This window comes from Callithrix jacchus, chromosome 4 (assembly GCF_049354715.1).
Source record: "Callithrix jacchus isolate 240 chromosome 4, calJac240_pri, whole genome shotgun sequence".
NCBI classification, from domain to species: domain Eukaryota; kingdom Metazoa; phylum Chordata; class Mammalia; order Primates; family Cebidae; genus Callithrix; species Callithrix jacchus.
The window spans coordinates 53932064-53956145 of NC_133505.1; the positions used below are offsets into that span (position 1 = coordinate 53932064).

The 24082-nt window shown below is 39.4% G+C and overlaps 1 protein-coding gene across 6 annotated transcripts in view; it reads left to right on the forward strand.

Moving 5' to 3' along the window:
- Window positions 1–24082, forward strand: part of RUNX2 (RUNX family transcription factor 2) — a 219704-nt gene that overhangs the window by 174046 nt on the left and 21576 nt on the right. For all 6 annotated transcript variants that reach the window (XM_078369317.1, XM_078369320.1, XM_078369318.1 and 3 more), the window contains one exon: window positions 7555–7716. In XM_078369317.1, coding sequence (XP_078225443.1) covers window positions 7555–7716 — 162 coding nt within the window. The remainder of the gene's footprint in view (window positions 1–7554; window positions 7717–24082) is intronic.

The following is a 24082-nucleotide window of genomic DNA, read 5'->3' on the forward strand; positions in this document are numbered from 1 at the left end:
AAAACATCTTCACGATAGGCCACCCATTCCCATGTTACATGTGAAAACAGTGAGACTCAGACTGTAAATTACTGGTATATGGCTGCAGTTGGTGCCAGAGCCTCCAGTCCAGGGCTCTTCCCATGCTTGGAGGAGGCCGTTTGTTTTCAAATGGGTTTCCGATTAGTCAAGAGAACCAGAAGTGAGTGGAGAAAGCTCATTCTAAAACGCCAGTCTAGCTAAAACGGTTATTAGAAAAGACATCCAATTTAACATTTCGTATTTAGTGTAGATTGTTTTGAAATGGGAATCTCTGTATGTATGAATGTGTGTATGTATGAGTGTGAGTATATCTATATTTTGAATGACAGTAATACGACAGAAATAGTTTAAGATAGGAAATGGTAAATCTGCCCCTCTGCGTTAAGATGATTGCCCCTGGTAGCAATTAAGATGCATAGTTCTAAGCCAGTAGACTCTTTACATCATTTTTAACACCCCAGTTTTCTCAAGAAATATTTGAGGTTTATGCAGCCTGATCTGAGTACTGATTAGGGGGAAAATGGGTGGAGAATAAAGGGTGGGATTGTGGGGATCTTTGATTGCACCCTGCTGCCCTGATAGGGCAGGTACTCCCTGCAGAGGGCTTTGGCAGAATCACTGGCTGTCGCGGTGTCAGTTTACACGAGGCCTGCTGGCCGCAGGAACAGGAAATAGCCTTTTGTGGCAGGTTCAGGCTTTGCTCCTGTTGACTTGTAGGAAGTAGCCTTTTGTGTGCAGGTTCAGGTTCTGCTCCCGTTGACTTGTTTCCTCCCGTCCTGCATGAAGTTCAGCACCCTGTCCCTGGTGTGCCTTGTTGTGAGCGATTCCTAGGAAAGCAGATCCTCCTTCACACCCACACATGTTTAACCCAAGTGTTTACAAAAGGAGCCTTGCTAATAGCAGCTGCCTTGTTTCCAGCGTACCTTGGGGCTTTCAGAAAGCTCCCTGCCTGCTCTGCTGCCGCCACTCAAACGTATTCATTCAAAAGAGAATTGGACATGTTTTCCCAGAGTCAGTTTATTTTTGTGGGGTGTCTTTTTTTTTTTCTTGTCTGCTCTCCGCCCTTCTCAATATGACTCCAAGTGTTTAGAGTTCAATTATGCAGATGCGAAATTTGGCTTTTCAGTTATTTGGAAGTCTGGAGACTTAGAGCCCATGGCTCTTTATATATCACTGTAGGAAGTGCACACCCACCCCTTCTTGTTCTCCGTACCGGTGATTGTACTTCAGAAGCTGTGGTCCTGCTCAAAAAAGACAGTTGGTTTTCTTCATCCCCACAGTTTTACATAAATGGTTGTCTCCATTTTTGCCTGATGAAAGACAACTTGAGGCATATGAACCACTCCCAATTAGCATTTTTGAGCACCCCCTGGGTATGGTTGCCTTCTGTACTTTTATGTTTTGTGGTTTATAGAATGAAAAGCAGATGCAACCACTCTCTAGAAAGTCTAAGCTGAAGGAACACCACCCTAGAAGGAGAACTTATACAATCGGTTCTGACATTGGTGCTCCATGGTTCCTTTCCATCGTTAGAGCGTTTTTAAAAACACAATTCCATGCTCGTGACAGTCTTCGTCTTGGTTGGAACAAATGCTGAAGGGATTCCTTATGTCAGATGACTGGTTCCTTTTTGTGGCTTTCAACGGTTTCTACCTCAGACAGAAAAAGGGAAATTAACCTGAATGCTTAATAGCTAGATTTGGTTTACTCTCACGGAGGAAACCGTGATGGCTTCTGACAGTGTGTTGTTGCAGATTTGAGAGGTCCAATAAATAGCCTTCCCTTTATTCCTGGTGGTGGTTCTTAGTGTGCTTTCTCAGCCCTGGGGACGGGACCCCTTTTTCCCTGGGTTTATCCTCATGGTCTGCAGGAGCAGCCCCGGTCCTCTGCTTCATTCTCTTCTCTCGCATGTGGTCATTTTGATTAATCACATCCTGCCTGTGCACAGCAGACCCATCAGATAGGAAAGACCTGATTTTCTCTCTCAAGTTTGTTACAGCACGGATTTGGTTACCACTTCCCTCTAAGACCCCCATTTTCGGTGGCAGGAGAGAAGTTGGTGAGAAGCGGGAGTGGAGTCTTCTTTAAATGCTCTTGTGGTATTTAGTGCTTCAGATTTCCCAAGCACTCGAGTGTGCACATAAAAACCCAACACCAGAGGGTTGATAATATATCATATTCATATAAAAATGTATGTCAATTTGTTGAATATCTCTGATATAGTAACTAAAATAATATTGATACTGTTTCTGAAGATTGCCATATAAAAAGAATGAATTAGCGTTTTTTAAAAAACATAAACATATTTAAAGTTCAACAATAGGTTTGTTGTCATTGTTGTTGTTGAGACAAGGTCTTGCTCTGTCACCCAGACTGGAGTGCATGGCATGACTGAGTGCTCCCCAGGCTCAAGTGATCCTCCCACCTCAGCCTCTGAAAAAGCTGGGACCAAAGGTGTGTGTCACCACATCTGGATAATTTTTGTGTTTTTTTGTAGAGGCGGGGTTTCACCATCTCTGCATAAGCTTGTTACCTAGGCTGGTCTCCAACTCCTGGGCTCAAGTGATCCGCCCACCTTGGCCTTCCAAAGTGCTGGGATTCCAGGCCTGAGACACCGTGCCTGGCAATGGTTTTCATTTTTTTTTTAAACTTTCTGTGAGATAGCGTTGAGTTAGCCCCTGAAAACTTGTAGGTAGTTTATGGCCTTGAGGTGACACCCTGGCTGACCTGTATTTGCAGTCAGCCAGGGTGTCACCTCAAGGCCATATTTGTGTTTATGCTGGAGTGTTAGGACATGGCTCTTCCCTCCGTGTTTCTGCAGACTCGAAAAGACACCCCCATCCAATACAACTGTGGGTGGGGCAGAGTGATGGATGAATTATCATTGCTCTGTGAGACCTGAGGCTGAGATAAGGACAGTTTCTTGTTTGTCAGTGGTTTATCAGTAGGTTTGTCTTAGAGCTAGGACTTGTATCTTTCCTATTAATGATTTTAGGATTGACTGGTGATGCCTAAGAAACATCTATCACCTGTTCTGACTCATCCAATTTGAGAGTAAATCTCAGAAATCTCAGGTTTCTTCAGGAAGCTGAGTTCAGGAATTGTTTATGAGATCAGGTTAAGGTGACTTTCCTCTACTATCAACACTAATAATTGTCCATAAAAAAGCAAATATGTTGTAATCATGTATTTATGACAGGATTTTATTTTCTTGGTGATTGAGCATTTAGGAAGTGAAAATATTTTACAGTATTCTTTTCCCCACTAAAAGATTGAAAAGGTTAAAGTACATGGTATTTGAAAATACACTTAAAAAATTAGTATTTCTCTGGGAAGAACCCAAAACTTAAGAAGAAACATGATTAAGGTTAAGCCATCGTAAAAACATGTCAGCCTGACCAACACAGATATATATGCTCCAAATGGTGAACTACGCACTACAGGAAGGTCTCCTAAAAATTGTACTCTGCCAGAAAAAGAGGTCAAGGGCTAGAAACAAATACAGAATGCAGATTCAGTAAAGGTAGAGTCTTTCACTGTGAGAAACATCTATTGAAGTCTTTCCATGTGCTAAACTCTTTATATTATCTCATTTAACCATCAGACAACTTTATGAAGGAAGTATTCTTATTTACCCCTATTTGATAGATGAGGAAACTTTAATCTTAGATATGTTGTATAATTTGTCCAATCACATGGTCCAGAAATGGTGGAGCTTGGATTGGTATTCACTCACTCACAGGGTATTAGAGAAGGCATGGAGGTGTTTGGAGACCATTGCTTTCTTTTTTTTTTTAAGGTTGCTATCCTATTAAAAAAATTGTTTATACCAGATCTAGTGAACCTCATATGGCAGTTCTTATATTTTATTTTTCTTTAGTAACTCTTTCTCTCTTTAAGACAGTGACCTCAAAACAGACTGGCTTGACTCTAGCCTATCCTCTGAGAGACCAAAAAGTCACTTGTTTAGGGATAGTGAGAAGTTATTTTTCCTCATCTTGGATATCTGGAAAGACCTCCACTAAAAGCAAAACTATCCTTTAATAGAATTTTCTAGTAGTCATGATGTAAAACCTGAAACCTTGCTGATATAAACCTCTTTGATAGTCTAAGGGAAAATTAGAGAATTACTAATTATGACTTAATTTTAATATTTTATTATTCACTCACGCCACCCTGGGAGGTTCATTCAGTAGTTGTTTATTGAGTATTCTGTGCCAGGCATTGTACTTCATTATGCTGAGTCTGATTTTGGAAGTTGTTAAGAATAACAACATGAGACAAACCCTGCCCTACCCTAGATAGCATAGAGCCATATTTTAATATTTATTTTTAATAATGATTATGATTTGCCATTTATTGTATATTATTTAATCTTCACTCTGAGGAGTCAACTCTTTGAGGTGGTATTATCATCTCCATTTTGCAGACGAGGAACTTAAACCTCAGTAACACTGAGAAACAGGGCCCAGGTTACAAGGCCAGGCAGGTCTTTACCATGTGAGTTCCTAAAGAGAGTCAAAATAGTTTTCCTGTAGCATTTTATAGTTATCATAATGCTTTTACTTGCATTATCTCATTTCATTTTTTAAAAATGTTAGTAGTTATTATAATGCTCATTGTATAGATAGCACTTGCATTTGTTATATACTTAATGTGTGCTAAGAGTGCCAGGTACCATATTAGATATAGCCTAGGTCATGTAATGCTCACAAAATTCCTAATAAGTATCATTACTTATTTTATAGATGAGTCACTGAGGCCTAAAAGTTTAAGTGATTTGCTCAGCACAGTAGGGAGGTGTAACTGGAGCCTAGGCTTCTCTGCACAGCCAGGATGCATGACCACTTTGCTATATTCACTTTTCTGTGTTATGCTGCCTCATTTTCCAGATGAGGAAACTGAGATTCAGAGTTAGCTAACCCAGATGAGGTCATACAGCTTATCAGTAGCAGAGCTGGCACTCCAACTCAGATCCTCTCACTAGAAAGCCCACTTGTTTCCCACTGTACTGAGTCGCCTTTCTGCACAAGGAGAACTGTAAGACTGTATCATACATTCAAGTTGAGTACCCTAATTCCACTTAGTCATTTTTTTTTTTACATTTCTTTGTATTTGTTTTCATTTTTAGGCAGGGAGCCCTAGACAGATGACTTGTTAGAGGAAAGGAATTGTGTAGGTTAAACTACTTGCTCAGGAAGTCATCTGGTGAAGTTAGCTGAGAACCCAAATCCAAATTTTTGTCCTGTGTACCCAACTTATTTAGGTATCTGGTTCTCAACCTTTTTGTCTTTTGAAAATGTTGCTTGAGAGAAGGCCTTGCCCTTATGAGATTGCTTTCCTGTGCTGTAAGGAATGAATCTTTTTCCATCTGAAGATCATTTACTGTTTCTCTGAATAGTGAATTACATTAATGGTGTAAGGCAAGGAAGTATGTCAATATCAGATATATAACAAGGACCAGTCACTCAGATTTGAAATGTTGCCAATCTCTACAATCTCAGCCTTGAGAATTTTAAGGCACAGAAGTCCTTTAATGATCAAGTATCATTTAGATGTTTGAAGGAAAAGTTTGTTAACCATTTATAGTACTACTCTTTTATTCCAATTGCAAACTCAGGTAAATGTTCCTTAAAATCGAATTGGATGACATTTTTCTATATATCTGTCAATGTCAGTAAACATCAGATACATGTCCAGATGTGTTTAATTATTTTGACTCAAGGAAGTACGTCCTATTTAGACAGATTTTAAATAAATTGTTTCTGAATTGAACAAATAAACAAGAAATAGCTGAACTAAACTGCTTTGACTATATAGAAAAACTGAGAGATTTTAACAGAGGAATCAGCTCAAAAACCCACACCTTCTTATATTCATTTTTACTTTTAGAGATAAATCTGAATTAACTGTTCAAGTATATTAACAGTTTTTGAAAATTAAACTTTTTATTTTCAAAAAGTAATAAATGATATGTGGGGATAATTTGAAACCTATTCCAAATGTATTAACTCCAGTACAGATATGTTTGAAACATGGAACTATCCCTGTGCCACCCAGAATATATATATATATATATTTATGAATTAATGCCTATTAAGTGCCTTCTATGCTAGTTTTCTCATGTAATTTTCACATTCTTGTGATTCAGGTATTATTGCTGCTCCTCCTTCCTCCCTTTTACAGATGAGGAAACTGAGGCTCAGAGTAACTGAGTAATTAAGCCAAGGTTACACAGAAAGCAGAAGTGTCAAAACTTGAACCTAATTCTGGATATTCCAAGGTCCATGCATATTCTAAGATACCAAGCTATCTTGTGAACAGTCTGGTCTATAAGAATTTTAAAAATTAACATAATTTAAAAATTAGAATTAAAACATGTGTTAAGAGAAATTTGTTTATGATTTTGCTTGATTAGCCCTCAAGTAAGAACAAAAGGGTTTGAAATACATACTTTTTTTGTTTTGGAAACATACAGCACATTTACCTTTTTTTTTCTGTAAGCAAACAGAAGGTCTTTTAATAATAAATCTATGTGGCCTTGAGTTTGTACCTCCAAGAAACTCCTAGAGATACATCAAAAAATATTGTCAATGTTCAGTAATTAACCTTAACCAGTTGACTGCCCATTACTTTTATTATTATAGTGACTGTAGGTAACACTAGGCCAAATTCCAGACATGTTACATCTTTTAAACGGATTAAAAATGTTTCCCCGCTCTCCTGTTTTGGGCCATTTTCTTACTGTCAGAAACTCTGTAGTTGACATTGAAATTGGCTGGTGATGAAGCTTGTCAGTTCTTAATGGTAGTTGACTTTGAAATTAAATTTTGTCTTTTTCTTCAGGGTTATTTTCTGGTTTGGTTTTAGCTTGAGAGTAATATAACTGATTCCCCTCCTTCCTGTTCATCTGCCCCTACATTCTCATTCCTGCCCTTATTCCCTTCACCCCATGCTAGAAAGGGCCATTCCATTGACCTGCCTGGAAAGAAAGTGCCCTGAGATGAAATCATGGAATCGTGCACTTTAAAACCAAAAAGCATGCCTGAAAGATAGTAAGTAGCTGGATATGCAGCAGCGAAATGCACAGTCTGCATATTCCTTAACCAAGTTAATTGTTCAGAAAATATTCTAGCTTAAAAAAAAAGTAATCCATGTTCACTGGAGGAATTTTAGAGAATATGGAAAATAAATATAATTCCACTTTGTAAAGATAACCAAAGCAGATTGTTTTCGAAATGACTGTTAGATTTTCCAAATAGAAATATTTAGAAGAGAGAGACAAATAGTCCTTATGCATCATCCATTTTGTTGCTTTCATTGAGACTTAAAGTCTAGAAAGCTTTGTACTCTTCAAGGCCAGAAAGGATGGGGTTATAAGAGATCAATAGCCATTCCTTATATGTTTTACATATATAGGCCATTTTTTCCCCTCTCTCTCTTTTTCTGCTTTTCCTTTCTAAGTTTTGGGTTGCATGTTTCTAAGTCTGCAATGGTTGCTATATTAAAGATTTTTCTTCTTCTTTTTCCCAGACCCCAGGCAGGCACAGTCTTCCCCGCCGTGGTCCTATGACCAGTCTTACCCCTCCTACCTGAGCCAGATGACGTCCCCGTCCATCCACTCTACCACCCCGCTGTCTTCCACACGGGGCACTGGGCTTCCCGCCATCACCGATGTGCCTAGGCGCATTTCAGGTAAAGACCGTGCTTTAACTAAAAATCCATCCCCGCGCAAGGGTTGGTGGGGGGAGTGGGATGGGCTGAGCCTGTCTCATCCATGCTCACAGCAACTCTCTATTAGAGCCATGTGGGCAAGGGAATGACAACTGGCAAATTAAATCTTCTGAATTACGGGGTTATCAAACACTCAAACATTTTAAGCCAAGAGACTGAAAATCCGCCAGAGATGGCAACTTTTAAGATGGCTTTTAATGCCACCCAGTTAGTGTCCTGATGAATTGTATCCCATTTGGTGGGCACCGTCTCATAACTCGGGCCTTTTCCGGAGGGTCTTATGCCAGGCCTTCCTCTGCTTATGTTCCTTTCTTTTCCTAACATCTGCCTATAAACCAAATTGATGGCACAGCCCTCCATTCCTAAAGGCTTATAAGTCTCAGGAATCCAAGCTAGTCAATTCCAAGAAAGAGCACCTGCAAACTTAGGATCTTGGTCAGAAACTAGTCCTTTGAAGTGCAGTGAGGCCTGGAAGAGTCTTAAAAGGCAATGCATGGCTTCTGAGTAGCTAACTCAAGAAGGAAACAGCCTTTCCATGAAGCATAATGCATGCTGCTGTCACTGGCAGCCCGGCAGCCCAGTACTCACAATTCTTTGTTCCAAAGGCACTCCAGAAATGTGTGGCCCATGGTGGGAGTGTGTGTGATAAATGACCTGGCTGCCCCTATATCCTGGCGAATTCATCACAGAGAGCCAGAAAGTATTCATGAAGACTACAAACTGACAAGTAGAGAAAAGTTAAAGGCCCTTACCTGCCTGTATGAGTCCCGTGCATAAGAAAATAAACCTCTCGGTCCATCCTGACATACGAACTGGAAACATTGTCCCCCCTCAAAGATGTATGTCCATGGAGGCACACACCCCATTGGATCCCACGTTTGCCAGATACTCTTCTCAGCGTTCGGGCCCCTGCACCTGTTTGACTCCTGGCCAGGTTAATGCCTTTCTTTCTTTCTCTTTGTGTTTCTGTCTCTGTTTCTCTCCCTCTCTCATTTTCCGCAAAGCTCGAAGCCGTTACTCTCTCCGCTGAGTTGCATCACTGACAAGCTGAAGCTCCACCAGCAGGCTTGCGGGTTTTGATTAGTTCAGACTCCTTTATTTCTTTCAACTTGGGAGGAGGGAAGGCTTTGTTTCTCAAGCAAATAGCAGGAAAGGGCTCTCTGGTCCTAGTGCCTCATATTTTCTGCAGCAGATGGACTCCCATGGGGGTGAGTAGGGAAAGAAGAGGGGTGGAGGGAGAACTGCAAGATTTTTGAAAAACCATGTTACCACTTTTCGTTATGACTGCTGTTATCATTTTTATGAATCACATAGTATGTATTGGGAAATTGTATAGTGTATAGAATTTAGTTATTTTCCTTGCCTGGAATTACCGTCGCCTTTAGGCAAACATTAATTAATGATACGCGAAAGGTTGAGTAAGGCACAGTGGGGATAACAAAGGCTGATATGGGATTAAAGGCACGGTGTTGATGGTGTTGAGTTAGTTCTGGTTATTCCTTCCTTATTTCATACTGAGAATCTGTTTTGCTTTACATAGGGCCAAAAGGACAATTTGACAGAACAGACTCATGCAAACTTGCTTCTGTTTGGGATCCCCTGGTGCTTCCATCTGCCCAACCCACTGCGGCTGAGTAGATTTTGCTATTTTTTTCTCTGTCAGTACCTAGGAGAAAAAAACCTCAGGGAGTGGTGGTAGCACTGGAGACACTTATCTACAGCATTTTCCTACCGAGGTATATTCCTATGAGTTCACCAGTAAAATCATTGAAAATAACATTGGAAAAATGCTGCCTAAACGAGAAGTCAGTCATCATTGTTTATCATGTACATGTGTAATGGAAAACAGCCAGATTATTTCAAGTTAGTTTACTGAGGATTACTTAAAACATTTCCACAAAACAGTACCTTTTCCATTTCACGGAGAAGGAGGCAGGAGCAGAAACTGGTTAGTTTTCCAGCTATATGTCAATCTTAGGTCAAAGGTAGGAGTGAGCCCCTGCTTTAAACTGGTTTATACTGAGTTTAGTCCAGTTTTTTCCTCCTACCCCTAACGTTTCTGCAGTTGTTACTGGTTAAGTAACCTGGTGCCAGGGTGGGAGGTTCTGTATAAACAGTAAAGAGAACAGAAAATCCCTCTTGTCAGCATGGAGGTGGGGAAACAGGAAGAAACAACTAGACGTGGACTGTCGGGAACCGGAGGAGCACTGACTTACCTGACCTTGCTCTGGGCAGCGGGGCTCTGCCTACACAGCCAAGCATGTCCTGGTGGACTCGGGGACCATGTCATCAGAGTGTGCACCATTTCTAATTTCCCTCGGGACCAGTCCTGGGAGCCTTCTTGGGGAAGCCTGTCTCATAGGTTCCCAGGTACCCAGTTAGACAATTTATATCTTAGGAGTTCCCTCAACATCTAAAGCTAATGTCTAAGTCCATGACCTAGAGGCTCCTACATGTGAGATTTAAGCATACAAGGGTTTTAAAATTTGGGTTTTTTTTTTTTTTTTTTTTTGTGCTTTAGTAAATAAACCCTTTGGATTGAGTCCATTCCTGTGCCTTTAGTCTTCATACTGCTCTGTGCCAAATAATGCTATTTCCCCGTAACATGCACAGCTAAAATTTTCACCTCTGTCCCTGTCTGCAGGCAGTCCTGTGGGCTCTTTTTGAGAGGCTTTCCAGAACAGTTTATGTTTTCATGTGCATCTGTCAATTTTCATCTTTATGTCTAAAGAGAAACACCAAATATCCTTATGTGATTTTGGGTGAGAAAGAATAAAATTCCTCACTTCACAGTAGGATTGGATGTTCAGACCCAGGTTTGAATCCCCGCTCATACACATATCAGGCAACTTCTTACTTCTCTGAAATTCAGTTTTATTATTTGTAAAACAGGCATATAATATTTATCTTCAGGGTTGGCGTGAGGATTAAATGAGGTACTTTCTATAAAGTGCTTAGGACAGGCCTGGCACATGATATGTACCAAATAGACTGTAGCTGATATTATGAAGCTAAAACTGTTTTGTAAAAATTGTATATCCATATATAATTTGCAGGCAAGCCTTGTTAAGTGAGTCAAGTTAGATTAAATAAAAATCTAAACTTTTAAAGGGGACTTTCCTTTTCAAAATGAATCACCACAGAGCATATTTAAAACAAAGCCCTTAGATTATCTAAATATTTAAATAAGCTAAATGCCATATGGGCATTCACAAAGCACTTAATGCAGTACCCAGCACATAGAAGTACTCAAATGTTTCCCATTATTATTATTCCATAGATTGAAAATAAATGTTTATAGAGCAAAAAGCAATGGGGAACCATTCACAAAAAAGCCAATAAAGTGTTAAGAGAAAATAACGATTCAATTATGTCAGACAATAGAAAGTGTTGATTTACACCTAAATTGACTTGGTATGCTAATGCTGTATTCTTAGGGATCATAGGAATAAAAGCAACCAGAAAGATCCTCCAGAAAGAACTGTTCCTAAAGAAATTCCATTTTCTCCTAAAAGACCATTCCAAAGAAAGATCATGATTTAATCTACCTAAAGACCTGCCACTATTTCATCTTATTAGCATCCTTTCTTCTGAGTAATTTTCAAGCATGGCTACAATTCTAGAAGTTAATAAATGACAGTAATCACAGTGATATATTAGATAGTCCTCTAGTTTTCCTCAGACCATTTTTGGAAGCAAGGTATAAACAAAATAAGCTAAAATAAAATGATAAAGGTAGGTTGCCTATAATCCTTACTTTACTGCAGAGAAAGATACAATACTAGATATCTTCAAGTTCAGAGGCACAATACAATGATTAAGGAAATACTTCCTTGTCATTGGGTAGCCTTAAATACTGTAGTGGAACAAGAGCACTTATAGTTTTACAACTGAATGAGAAGTTATTGCCATGCAGTTGACTAACAGGTGTACATTATGGTACTAAGTTTGAATCCTATTCAGTTGAATTGTCAAAGTCAAGCACTACTCTGAGAACCCAGTCTGGTGATGCCACAGTGCAAAAGCCACCTTCTTCCCCAGCACACTTACTTTGGTAAGTAGGGCCTCGTTGTAGAATAATCTGTATTTAAGTAGCACTTCTACCCCACATGATTTTACACATTATCTCACTTCATCCTACATGGTTCTAAAAGATTACTCACTACACAGAGGTGGCCACAACTATTTCTCATTAATTCTAGTGAAGGGCAAGGTGTGACAAGGCAAGAAGGGACCAGCAAGGCTTACATGACCCAAACCACTGCATGTCTTTAAAATTGCAGTCTTATCACCCGTGGCAGTTTTGATCTTCAAAGCACTTGTGAGGCTTCGCACAAAGATTATAATTACATTTCTAGAAGTCATTACAAAATACTATGTAAATAAATAATTGCTGACTTTCAAAATATATTTTATACAATTATCCTGCTATATATAGAAAGAAGCACAACTGTTTATTGAGGCTGGTTGTTTGACTTGTGGGTCAGAGTATGAGTCTCCTAGAGAGCCTGTAGAGGTTTTTTTTTCCACTACACGGAACTCCTCCACTATCCCACTCATTTGAGTGAAGTAGCTTAGATTAACCTATGTCTGTACTACTCTTTGGCATATATGAGGTAGAAGGGATTTATACCTTTCTGTTGCTTTCTGGAGGTTTCTTAGAGACTTAGGGTATGTTAATTAAAGATGAACAGGTAAGATGCACCTTAGTCACAGATGTTGGCTGCCTCATTTACTCTGGGAGAGGTCACTATAAATTTTTTTTTAAGAGACAGGGTCTTGCTCTGTTGTCTAGGGTGGGATGCAGTGGTGTGAGCATAGCTCACTGCAGCCCTGAATTCCTAAGCTTAAGCAATTCCTCCATCTCAGCCTCCTGAGTATCTGGGACTAAAGGCATGCACCACCTTGCCAGGCTAATATTTTTTGTAGGGACAGAATCTCACTATGTTGCCCAGACTGGTCTTGAACTCCTGGCCTCAAATGATCCTCTTGCCTTGGCCTCCTAAAGTGCTTGGATTACAGAGGTGAGCCACCTTGCCTCCTTGCCACTATAGATTGTGTGGAAGATTTTTCTCTGCATTTGTGGGTATTTGTTGTTGTTACTGCTGTTGTTAATATAGGACAGAGTTAAGACCTGTAATCTTTCTGAAGGTTATTATTTCATTTTTTCTGCTTAGGAAAATAGTCTTGAATCTCTTCTTTCAAAATATGTAAATATTAACACTTTTCACTTACTCAGCTGCACAGAACTATTGAAGATGTCTCCATTTTTATGACTCTCAGTTGCTAAACTACAATATTCCAAAGGTCAGGAGAATAAGCATTAGTCTAATAATAAAATTATTAAAAATTATGTTTTTACTACTGTGAACTCTAGAAATTGCCAGTGGAAAAACCCCATTTTATCACTCAGGCTCTATTAGGAGTATTCAAAGCCAGTAGTGCTTGATGTAGTTCATTTTAAAATGTCCCATATAACCAAGTTTCTATCAAGTCCCCTGAGTCAGGTTCTTGAAACTAGCAGCTTCAGTAATGTGCCAATTATATGTGAACATTTATTTTAGCAGAGGAGCTCTTAACTCACAGGAGGGAGCAATGCCTTAAGAAAGGTTAAAAGGAAAACTTCAGCAATTAATACTAATAAACCAGAAAGTTAAAGCAACCATAATAAAACACTAGAGCATCTACTTTTTTACAACAGAACCATTCCTTTATTAAGAGCCACCTGTTTGGTAGACATACTCTGCCACAGCAGCCACGGGCAAATAATTAAGTTTAATAGGAGTAGCTCTTATTTTGAAGAAGTTCTCTGTTTAAAGCCACAGAGGGGGAAGTTATTAAATTTAATGGACCCTAAACAAAGGCAAGCCCTGTGTCAACAATTGAATGTTCAGTATTCTTCATTATATCGCCACTGATTGAATGGATTACTTTTGCATTCCATAAGTTGAAATTCATCTTGCTTTCCCTAAAAATAACCTATCTTTTGACATAAGCAGCTGGTGTTCTAATCTTACCTGGACCTCCATTTACTCTAGTTTTTGATTTACTGCTGCTGAGGCCCAAAGAAGTGGTTTTCATTCCTACTAGATCATTTGGAGATAGTTGGTCCAGCTCACAAAGTTGACTAAGCTTGCTTGTATGACTAATTACTGTTGTTTGTAGCACACTGAGATACTAAAGCTCAGCATGAAACCTGTGTACATGGTTTGAATATGATTTTATACATGGTTTTTCTCAGTTGTTTCTGTGGGGATTTATTTCTGACACATGTACAATTACCCACACATAGGGAAAAGATTTAGTAATGAAAGGAATCATGCTTTTGCAGGGATGGCAAACACATGGTTATACACTTTATTGAAAGATTTGCTGAAATCTCCTTTCCATCAAAGGAAACTTGAGTGTATGAAACTCATTTCACCCAAAGGATTAATTTTCTAACCATAGATACAATGGCTTCTGCAGTGCACTGGGGTCTGAGGAGAGAGGGGAGGAAATTTAACTTAGGACACCTGAGTCTTCATTTCTTTGTCACTAAAACGTCTTTGCATCATTCTCAGATACAGTTAATTTATTGTGCCTCAGTGGTCCTGGGTGAATGAATTACTAGAAATTGCTGAATCACGTGTCTCAAGAGGGTCTGCAAGGAGTAAGATGCTATCTGTTTAGGGATTTGAGGTTCTTAGGACTTTTAGTAAAGAAAAATTTCCCTTACCAGATAAATGCTAGTGGAAAAAGTAGGTCGCATCATTATCTTCAAGAGTAGAAATGTGTGTGACATTATTACTTTTATGTATGTCTTAAAATTAATACTTTATTCTTTTGAGCAATTTTAAATTTACAGAAAAATTGAGAAGAATGTATAGTTTATTATATTCTACCCTCACTACCCTCCCTCTTTCTCTTATTATTTACATTTTGCATATGTGTGATATTTGATGTAACTGACGAAACAATATTGACATATTGTTATGAAATAGAGTCCATAGTTTACATGGGGCTCGCTCTTGGTGTTGTGCAGTTCTATGGGTTTTACCATAATGTCATGTATCCACCATGACAGAATCATAAGGAGTAGCTTCATTACCCTAAAGATCCCCTGTTCACCACCTGTTCATCTCTCTTTCCCTCAGCTCCTGTCAACGACAGATTTTTTTTTTTGATTGTCTTTATAGTTTTGCCTTTTCCAGTGTCATATAGTTGGAATCATACAATAAGTAGCTTTTACAGACTGGCTTCTTTCACTTGGTGATATGCATCTAAGGTTACTCCATGTCTTTTCATGACTTAGTAGTGCATTTCATTCTACCCCTGAATTGCATTCCATTGGAAGGACGCAATTATATATATATATATGTTCTGAGATGGAGTTTCACTCTTGTTGCCTGGGTGGAGTGCAATGGCAGGATCTCAGCTCACTGCAACCTCTGCCTCTCAGATTCAAGTGATTCTCATGCCTTACCCTCCCGAGTAGCTGGGATTACAGGCACCTGCCACCACATCCAGCTAATTATTTTGTATTTTTAGTAGAGATGGGTTTCACTATGTTGGCTAGACTGGTCTCAAACTCCTGACCTCAGGTAATTCTCCTGCCTTGGCCTCCCAAAGTGCTGGGATTACAGACATGAGCCACCGTGCCTGGCCATATGCTATTATATTTTTAAAATCATCAAGGGTGCTCTACCTGAACCTGAGGATGCTATTCTATCTTCCCTTTTCCTTTTATTGCCGACTTTGTCAGTGATATTTCTTATTAGAAAGCATTTCACACATTTCTTCTTGGAGAAGCATGTTCTCTATCACAGCAATTGTCACCAAAGCATCTTGGGTGCATTTTTTAATTAAATTTTTTTTTCCTAATCTTGCCCATAGATAAATTCCTGAACACTTACTTTCTGGTGGTCATGCATACCAATTAAAATACAGAGCATACCTAGTTAAAAATAACAATCCAGTTATGTGACTGCTTAGCTGCCTCCAAAATATTTGACTCTCCCAAAATATTTGAAAAGATCTCCCAGGTAAAGGGGGACCTCTTCTCTTACAAAATGCCTGGCATTCCTTAAGTTTTCTGTGCTATTTCTCACTTCCATGTCAGCCCATTTCTTTGCACTGGTGGGCAGGAGCCTGTTGCTCCCTCTTGAGGATCCCTTTCCCAACCACCACTTTCTTCAAAGGGAATCGCTCGCTCATCTACACCTATTTGTATGTCATTTCAGGACTTCGGACACACCCTCTAATAGATGCATATCTTCCTCTTTCTTTTCTTTCTTTCTTTCTTTTCTGTTTGAGGTAGAGTCTTACTCTGTCGCCCAGGGTGGAGTGCAGTCTATGATCTTGACTCACTGCAGCCTCTGCCTCCCGGGTTCACACGATTCTCCTGCCTCAGCCTCCCGAGTAGCTGGGATTACAGGCGTGCGCTTCAACACCACACCCAGCTAATTTTTGTAGTTTTAATAGAGACGGGATTTCTCCATGTTGGCCAGGCTATTCTCCAACTCCTGACCTCAGGTGATCCACCTACCTCTGCTCCTAACGTGCCGGGATTACAGGTGTGGGCCACCGCACCCAGCCCGTATCTTCCTTTAGCATAAAAATTTAATTGCATGCCATTCTTTTTTTATAAGCTTCTTAAGGGCAGTGGCTATGTTTTGCATATTCTTGAATCCTTATAACTTTGCAAAGTTTTTGGCACATAGTAGGCCCTTAGGAATGTTTAATGAAACAAGTATTAGTGGGAAAGAAAATAGAAAAAAAAAGAGGAAGAGATGTAGGAGAAAAAAGGGAGGAAGAAAAAAGGTTTTGTTCACCTGGAACAACAAAGAAAGGGCAAAACAAGAGAAACTTTCATTGCTGATAAGGACAGGAAATAGCTCAGTAAGAGTGTGCATAAGCAGTATATATTTTTATCTCCAAGTCTTTTTGCAATGTGTTTCATATTTAGAACACATATCAAGACTGTATCTGTTTCCAGAACTTGCTGCTAACAGTTAGTAACAATGCCAAAACATATTTTAGGTCCAGCTTGAAAAATGATCAAATAGAATTTTTGATTTCTACTTTAGAGTCTGACATTAATTATAGCCATCGTATAATAAAGTGTCAAAGCTCTTTTCTGAGAAAATGATAGAAATTATATTAACTAAGCTGTAAACTGAAGCACAGCTGTTCCTCTAGAATAAAGCAAAGGATAGGATTTTGACAACTATCATTTCTCAAAGTCTTATCTTCTTCAGGCTGAATTTTTTTCTCTGTATGTCCCACTTCCACCTGTTTTTTAAACCCTTTCTGTGTAGTATGGTTGCAGGTCATCCTACTGATCTGGTCAGTGGTCTCTGACACAGTTCATCCATCTTAATGCCTCATTCCCAGAAGCAAACTCCTCTCTTCTCAGCCTTTGGTAGCGTAGGCTAAAGTGGCCTTTGTTCTTTTGGTGACCATATTACACTGTCTTCTATTTGCCACTTTTGTCAAGCTGCATTTCTCCAATTATTCACTTTTAGACCTGTTTTTTTTTTTTTTTCTGTAGATCCAAATATGATATTTTACAGTTATCCCTGTTAGGTTTTACCTTATTTGATTCAGGTAATAATTTCTGCCTGTCTGGAACATTTTAGATTTTAATAATGTCATCCGATATATTAATAGCCCCTAACATTCCTTCCTGTTTGGAATGCTTTTCTTTGATTCAAGTCAGCTCAACAAATATTTGGCATATACTTAAAATGTGCTTACACAGGTGAGGAGTAAAAAGGAAATAGAAGACATAGTCTCTGCCTTCAAGAAGCTTTCAGTCTCATTTAGGATATAACATAAAGTAAAATGTGATGGTTACATTATGGTACCAGCGCATGTAGATGCCAAAAATATGCAAAGAATGCTCAGGGTTTTAGGAAAGGAGACCTATTTTGTCCCTTTGCTTTAGTATAATGATTCACATCCATAACCAACTTAAAGCTATCTACTTTAGGAAATTAAAAAAAAAAAATCAATCCCATTCAGCTCAGATTATATTTCCACTCTGAATCACTTCAACAATTACATTTTCAGCTTTTAAAAATAACATATGTTTGATGTGTGTGGCTTCATGTTTCTTAAGATGTGACAAGGATATGGAGGATTTTGTCTTTTCCCAGCTAGACTGAAAGCTCTCCTAAGTCAGGGGCCTAGTCTTCTAATCCTTTGCTATCTCTCCAGAGCTCTTGCTAGATTGAAGACTCCCATTGGCCCAGGGCCTGGTCTTCTAATCCCCTTCTATCTCTAACTCCTGCTCTGTTGCCCTGCATGGGTAATGTCATGGGAAGTACTAGCATTCAGTAGAAAAGTCCACCCAGTAGTTGGTGCCGCATGCTTTAGGGTTCTTATGCTGTGACTATTATTAGAAACTGGCTAATAGATCTAAAAGTGGGATTCTATAGGAGACCAAGACAATTCCCATTTAAGTTCATGTTGTATAAATGCAAATATGGTCTCACCATGCAATGTGTTATGGAATATGCCAGCATCTCTGATAACATAAAACAACATAGTTAGCACTGCTTTAGCATATACATCCCCATATGCATGAACTCACCTGTTCATTACATTTAGAATGAATATACATATACATAGCTTTGACAGGCCTATTATTCATAATATTAATAAATATCAGCCAAGCTAATACTTTTTTCAGGAAAAATAGGACCACTGACATCCCTATGTCTTAATATTTGCTAACTTCATTGAGCATTGATTTCTCAGAAAACATTAACTGATCACTGTTGGTAGAAAAGGGAAAGAGGAACTGCATTATTATCATTACTTTTAAAAAAATTATTAGTATTTTTTGAGATGGAGTTTTGCTCTTGTTGCCCAGGCTGGTGTGCAGTGGTGTGATCTCAGCTTACTGCAACCTCCATCTCCAGGTTCAAGCAATTCTCCTGCCTCAGCCTCCCAAGTAGATGAGATTACAGGCGTCTGCCACCGTGCCTGGCTAATTTTTGTATTTTTAGTAGAGACAGGGTTTCACCATCTTGGCCAGTCTGGTCTTGAACTCCTGACTTCATGATCTGCCCATCTTAGCCTCCCAAAGTGCTGGGATTACAGGCGTGAGCCACTGTGCCCAGCCTGCATGATTATTTTAAATTGGCTCTTAGGTTTGTGAATATGCAGAAATAGTTACAAGGGAATATGTAGAACAGTTACTTAGAAAAGAGATAAGTAAACAAATAAAAAGCTTTTTTTCTAATGGAAACATCCTATATGATAAAATGCAAAAGAGAGCACTTTAATTTGAATTGTTCAAAGTCATTTGTGGACAACACTTGGTTTCAAATAGTTCAGAGTCATTTCAGACTTCTTTTTTGTGTTCCTGAAATGCAAACAGGAAGACATATTTTATGGAACTGGGTCTGAATTTAAGTAACTTGGTCTGAGGCAAATCTAGGACCCCATTTGACTATACTGTCTACATTTTTTTATATGACTCAATAAATTAGTGAATTTCAAATCCATTAAAGTAATGTAAATAAAAATAAAGTGCTGCCCAGACAACATTGTTCCTAAATATCCCAAAGGATTTTTTAAGCAGAAACATGTCATGTATTTTCCAGAGAGACTGCGGCCTTAAGTGACCAACCCATAACTAGTCTCTCATGCTTATGCAGCCAAGCGTGAGAGACTAGGAGAAGCCCGGTGCTTTTGTATCTAAAGCTTATCACCGTCTCATGCTCTATCCAAAATGGTCACCATTCCAGTTCTCTGTGGTAATTAGTAATAGTGCTATAGTTAATGGAATAAAAATAACACATATAATGATGGTTACAAACACACCCTGACCTGTGCCAAGGAGAGCAGTGATTCACAAAGAATCAATAAATAAACCCATTGATGTGGTGACAATAAATCCATACATAATTAAGAAGAACCCTTTCTAAATAAAATCTACAAAGAAATAAAAACAGGTTTGGAAAAGTCTGATAAAGGCGTTGTGGTACTCATCAGTAAAGAAAACAAACTTGTAAGCTCCCAAACTACACCTTAGGAAAACAGTACATTCTCAGTGTGGCTTCTAAAGTTATAGAGCATGGTGGCTCATGCCTGTAATCCCAGCATTTTGGGAGGCCGAGGTGGGCAGATCATGAGGTCAGGAGTTTGAGACCAGCGTGGCCAACATGGTGAAACCCCATCTCTACAAAAAATACAAAAATTAGCCAGGTGTGGTGGTGTGCACCTGTAGTCCCAGCAACTCGGGAGGCTGATACAGGAAAATTGCTTGAACCCGGGAGGCAGAGGTTGCAGTGAGCTAAGATTGTGCCATTGCACTCCAGCCTGGGTGACAGAGTGAAACTCTTCTCAAAAAAAAAAATTCATATATATGTGTATATATATGGTAGAGAACGGACCTAAAAGAGTCTAAAAAGGAAAGAATTTGGCCCCCAGGGCAGTTAACAAAGAAAGTTAAATTTATTCTCTGACTTTAGAAGTTGGCAGGTGCTGCAGATACTTTTTGAAGAGTTAATAAAACCTCATATAATCCCTTTTAATCCAGCAGGTGGTTGAAACTTTTGATTTGGGTCTTGCCTCCCAAAGAAGAATTGAGTTAAACGCTGATAAAACAGCAGTTGCTCAATAAAATTGTGTTGAATGGATTTGGTTTATCAGGAAAACATTTCTTCCATGACTCAAGCATGTAGAGTGGTGATTAAACATTCATAGCATCGCTGACAATGTATTAGAAATAGGATTTGGCTGGGAATGGAGGAGCCTATCATTTAAATTTGGATGTGCCTCTAAGTTCTTGAGCAGGTCACTAACTTCTGTAGGTCTTAGTTTCCTGAAGTGTGAACTGCATTAGTTGGGCTAGTTTTTCCCCAAGGTACATCATAGAGCTTTTGATGTCTGTGATTCTAAACTAAGGCCTGAAAGAGGGTAGATTTTCTTACAGGAGAGATTTAGTAATTATCACATAAGAAAACTAAATAACTGCTGGGTGCAGTGGCCCACGCCTGTAATCCTAGCACTTTGGGAGGCTGAGGCAGTTTGCTTGAGCCCAGGAGTTGGAGACCAGCCTCAGCAACATGGTGAAACCCACAGAGAAAATATAAAAATTAGCCGGGGTGGTGGTGCATGCCTGTAGTCCCAGCTACTTGGGAGACTGAGGGGGAGGATTGCTTGAGCCAGGGAGGCTGAGGCTGCAGTGAGCTGTGATTGCGCTACTGCACCCCAGCCTGGGTGACAGAGTAAGACTGTCTCCAAAAGAAAGGAAAGAAAACAAAATACCACCATCAATAGTAGCACTGAAGGCTACTATAGCATTTGATTGAAGAACAAAATTAACAGGAGCAACTATGACAGATGTCAGGAAAAGTTTTGTTTCAATTAAGAGATTCTGCTGAGAAGCAACCTAAGATCAGGTTATTTAAGGCCAAAAGAACATTTAGATCTTGATACCTGACCACAGCTGAACCTATCTTTAAGGTGAAGCCTTATATATGTGCATGTGTGTCAGAATCCGTAGACAGTTTTTGAAATCCCAGATTTAATGTAAAATTAAGGAATTTTATTGACATCTCTCATACCCTTGTGTGGTTTTATGTAATTTATCTGTTAACCCTCTTTACCTGAGAATGGTACATTTATAAGTGGTAATTTATCTTACTGGAGAAATGAGAACCTTAACAGCTAAGGGTTACTAAAACAGATGAATTCTGTTAATAATAGAATACATGTGATCACAGGAACAGGCTTTCTCTATTAAACAAGTTAGATCTATTTAAAGGAAATATGATTTGAATCATAACGAGTTTCTCTTAATGAAACATTGCTGTCATAGTGTTTTATGACTGCATGATAAAAATATTTATTAATACAAGTTGTTGCCAACATAAAATGTACTCATTTATTGAGCGCTATTCTACCCACTGGAGATACTCTGATGAACAAGACAGAAAGGCTCGTGGAACTTTTTCTACTGGCATATGGCACAGTGACTAAACAGTCTTTGAAGCCAGGTCTAAATTCAGGCTTCTTCACTCACTAGCCTTGCGCCTTTGGGGAGGCAACTCGGCTTGTTTGTACCTCAATTTTTGCATCAGTTAAATGACCATATGATGATAATAATAATAATACTTGCTATAATAGGTTGTTATCAGGACTAAAGGATAGTTAATATATGTAAACCCCGTAGAATAATGCCTGACACACAATAAATGTTAGCTATCATTACCAAAGGGTGGGCAATTTAAAATAATAAAATATTATCTAGGGGTATGTACTATGGAAAAAGTAAAATAGGGTGATGCGATGAGGAGTCAGTATTTCAGTTGAGGTCTAACTTACAAGAAAGAGTTAGCGCTGTGAAGATCAGGAGGAAGGGAGGGCATTCTAGGCAGCGGGAAAAGCTAGTGCAAGGGCCCAGAGGTGGGAAGACTGTGAGTGTTTGAGAAGAATGCTCAGTGGCTGGAGTGTGTAGATGACATGAAGTTAGAGAGATAGGCTGGGTCCAAGTTATGCAAGGCCATTACAGGTCAAGATCAGAGGTTTGGATTTGCTGTTACGTGCAGCGCTAAGCCATTTGGCAGATTTTAAGCAGGGTCTTATATACACCGATTTTTGTTTTTCAAAGGTCACTCTGGCTGTTGAGTGGAGAATTGTAAGAGGGCTAGGGAGGAGGGAAGAGCATGTTTAGGAGGCTGTGGCAGTCACCCTAGTGAAAGGGCAGTGACTTGGGCTTGCCTGTAAGTGGTGGGGATAGGGACACTGGTTGAGAGAGAGCATTTTGCTGGTATCATCAAAATGCTTTAGTAATGTTTTCTCCCAATTGTTAGTTTACTTTAAAAGGAATAATATTATACTTATACACCTTTAATTAATGTTTAGACGCTATTTATACACCCTAAGTGAATTGGTAATTTAGGAGTTACTTGATTTATTAAATGAATACAGAACTACCAACCTGGAAATTTCAGGCCAGAAATCCATTTTGAGAGCTGAAATGTTTTGTTTGGCTGAAAATTATTAATTTTCAGTAGTCACATTTTGTTAATCTGCTGATTTCCAATAGCTCTCTTTCCTTGGCACTGTGCAAACCCAGATTTTAGTGCAATGATGTACAATGATGAGATGAATTTTGAGGACTGAAACAACATTATATGCTTGTATTAGTCTGTTCTCATATTGCTAATAAAGACATACCCAAGAACTGGGTAATTTATAAAGAAAGGTAGGTTTAATGGACTCACAGTTCCCACATGGCTGGGGAAGCCTCACAATCATGGCAGAAGGCAACAGAGGAGAAAAACACATCTTACCTGGTGGCAGGCAAGAGAACATGTGCAAGGGGCAGGGGAACACTTCTTTATAAAACCGTCAAATCTCATGAGACTTATTCACTACCACGAGAACAGTATGGAAAAGAACTGCCCCCATGATTCAGTTAACTCCCACCAGGTCCCTCCCATGCCATATGGGGATTATGAGAGCTACAATGCAAGATGAGATTTGAATGGGGATGCAGCTGATCTATATTAACATTCTTCTCATCCTCAAAATGTTATCTTCTATATCCTTTATACACACCAGTTCCTTCCCCTGCTTTTAAGATGCACTTCAGGTTGGGTGTGGTGGCTCAAGCCTGTAATCCCAGCACTGTGGGAGGCTGAGGCAGGTGGATCATTTGAGGTCAGGAGTTTGAGACCAGCCTGGCCAACATAGCGAAACCCTGTCTCTACTAAACATACAAAAATTAGTCGGGCATGATGGCACATGCACCTGTAATCCCAGCTACTCAGGAGGCTAAGGCAGGAGAATGGCATGAACCTGGAAGGCAGAGGTTGCAGTGAGCCTGGCTTGTGCTGCTGCACTCCAGCCTGGATGACAGAGCGAGACTCCATCTCAAAAAATAAATAAATAAATAAATAAACGATGTACTTCAATGGAAACCATCATGCATGCAGGTGTGCCCAGGCTAGCTTTGCAGGCAATCATTGAATGATCACACTGGGGAGTGTGTGGCAACAACTCTGAGGTGAGGAAGCACCTGGGCAAGGGGCTAGCAGTTCCTTCAGGTTGGTGAGCTAATATCCAGCCATTGAGAAAAGTCAATCCAGGTGAGACACCAGCACTTGTCCTCCCTGTGGAGTCAGTACCCAGAACACCTGCCTCAGAGGACTGAGAAATTGGGGCTTACCTTAAATAGCAAGGAACTTGAATTGATCAAAGACGAGGAACGTGTTCTGAGCAGAATCTCGTAACCACAAGCCAAGCTTAAACGAGAAGGGTTTGAACAGGTAAGCCTGTTGGCGTCACAGTTGTAGTAAGCTATCACTCCTTTCTCAGATCCTTC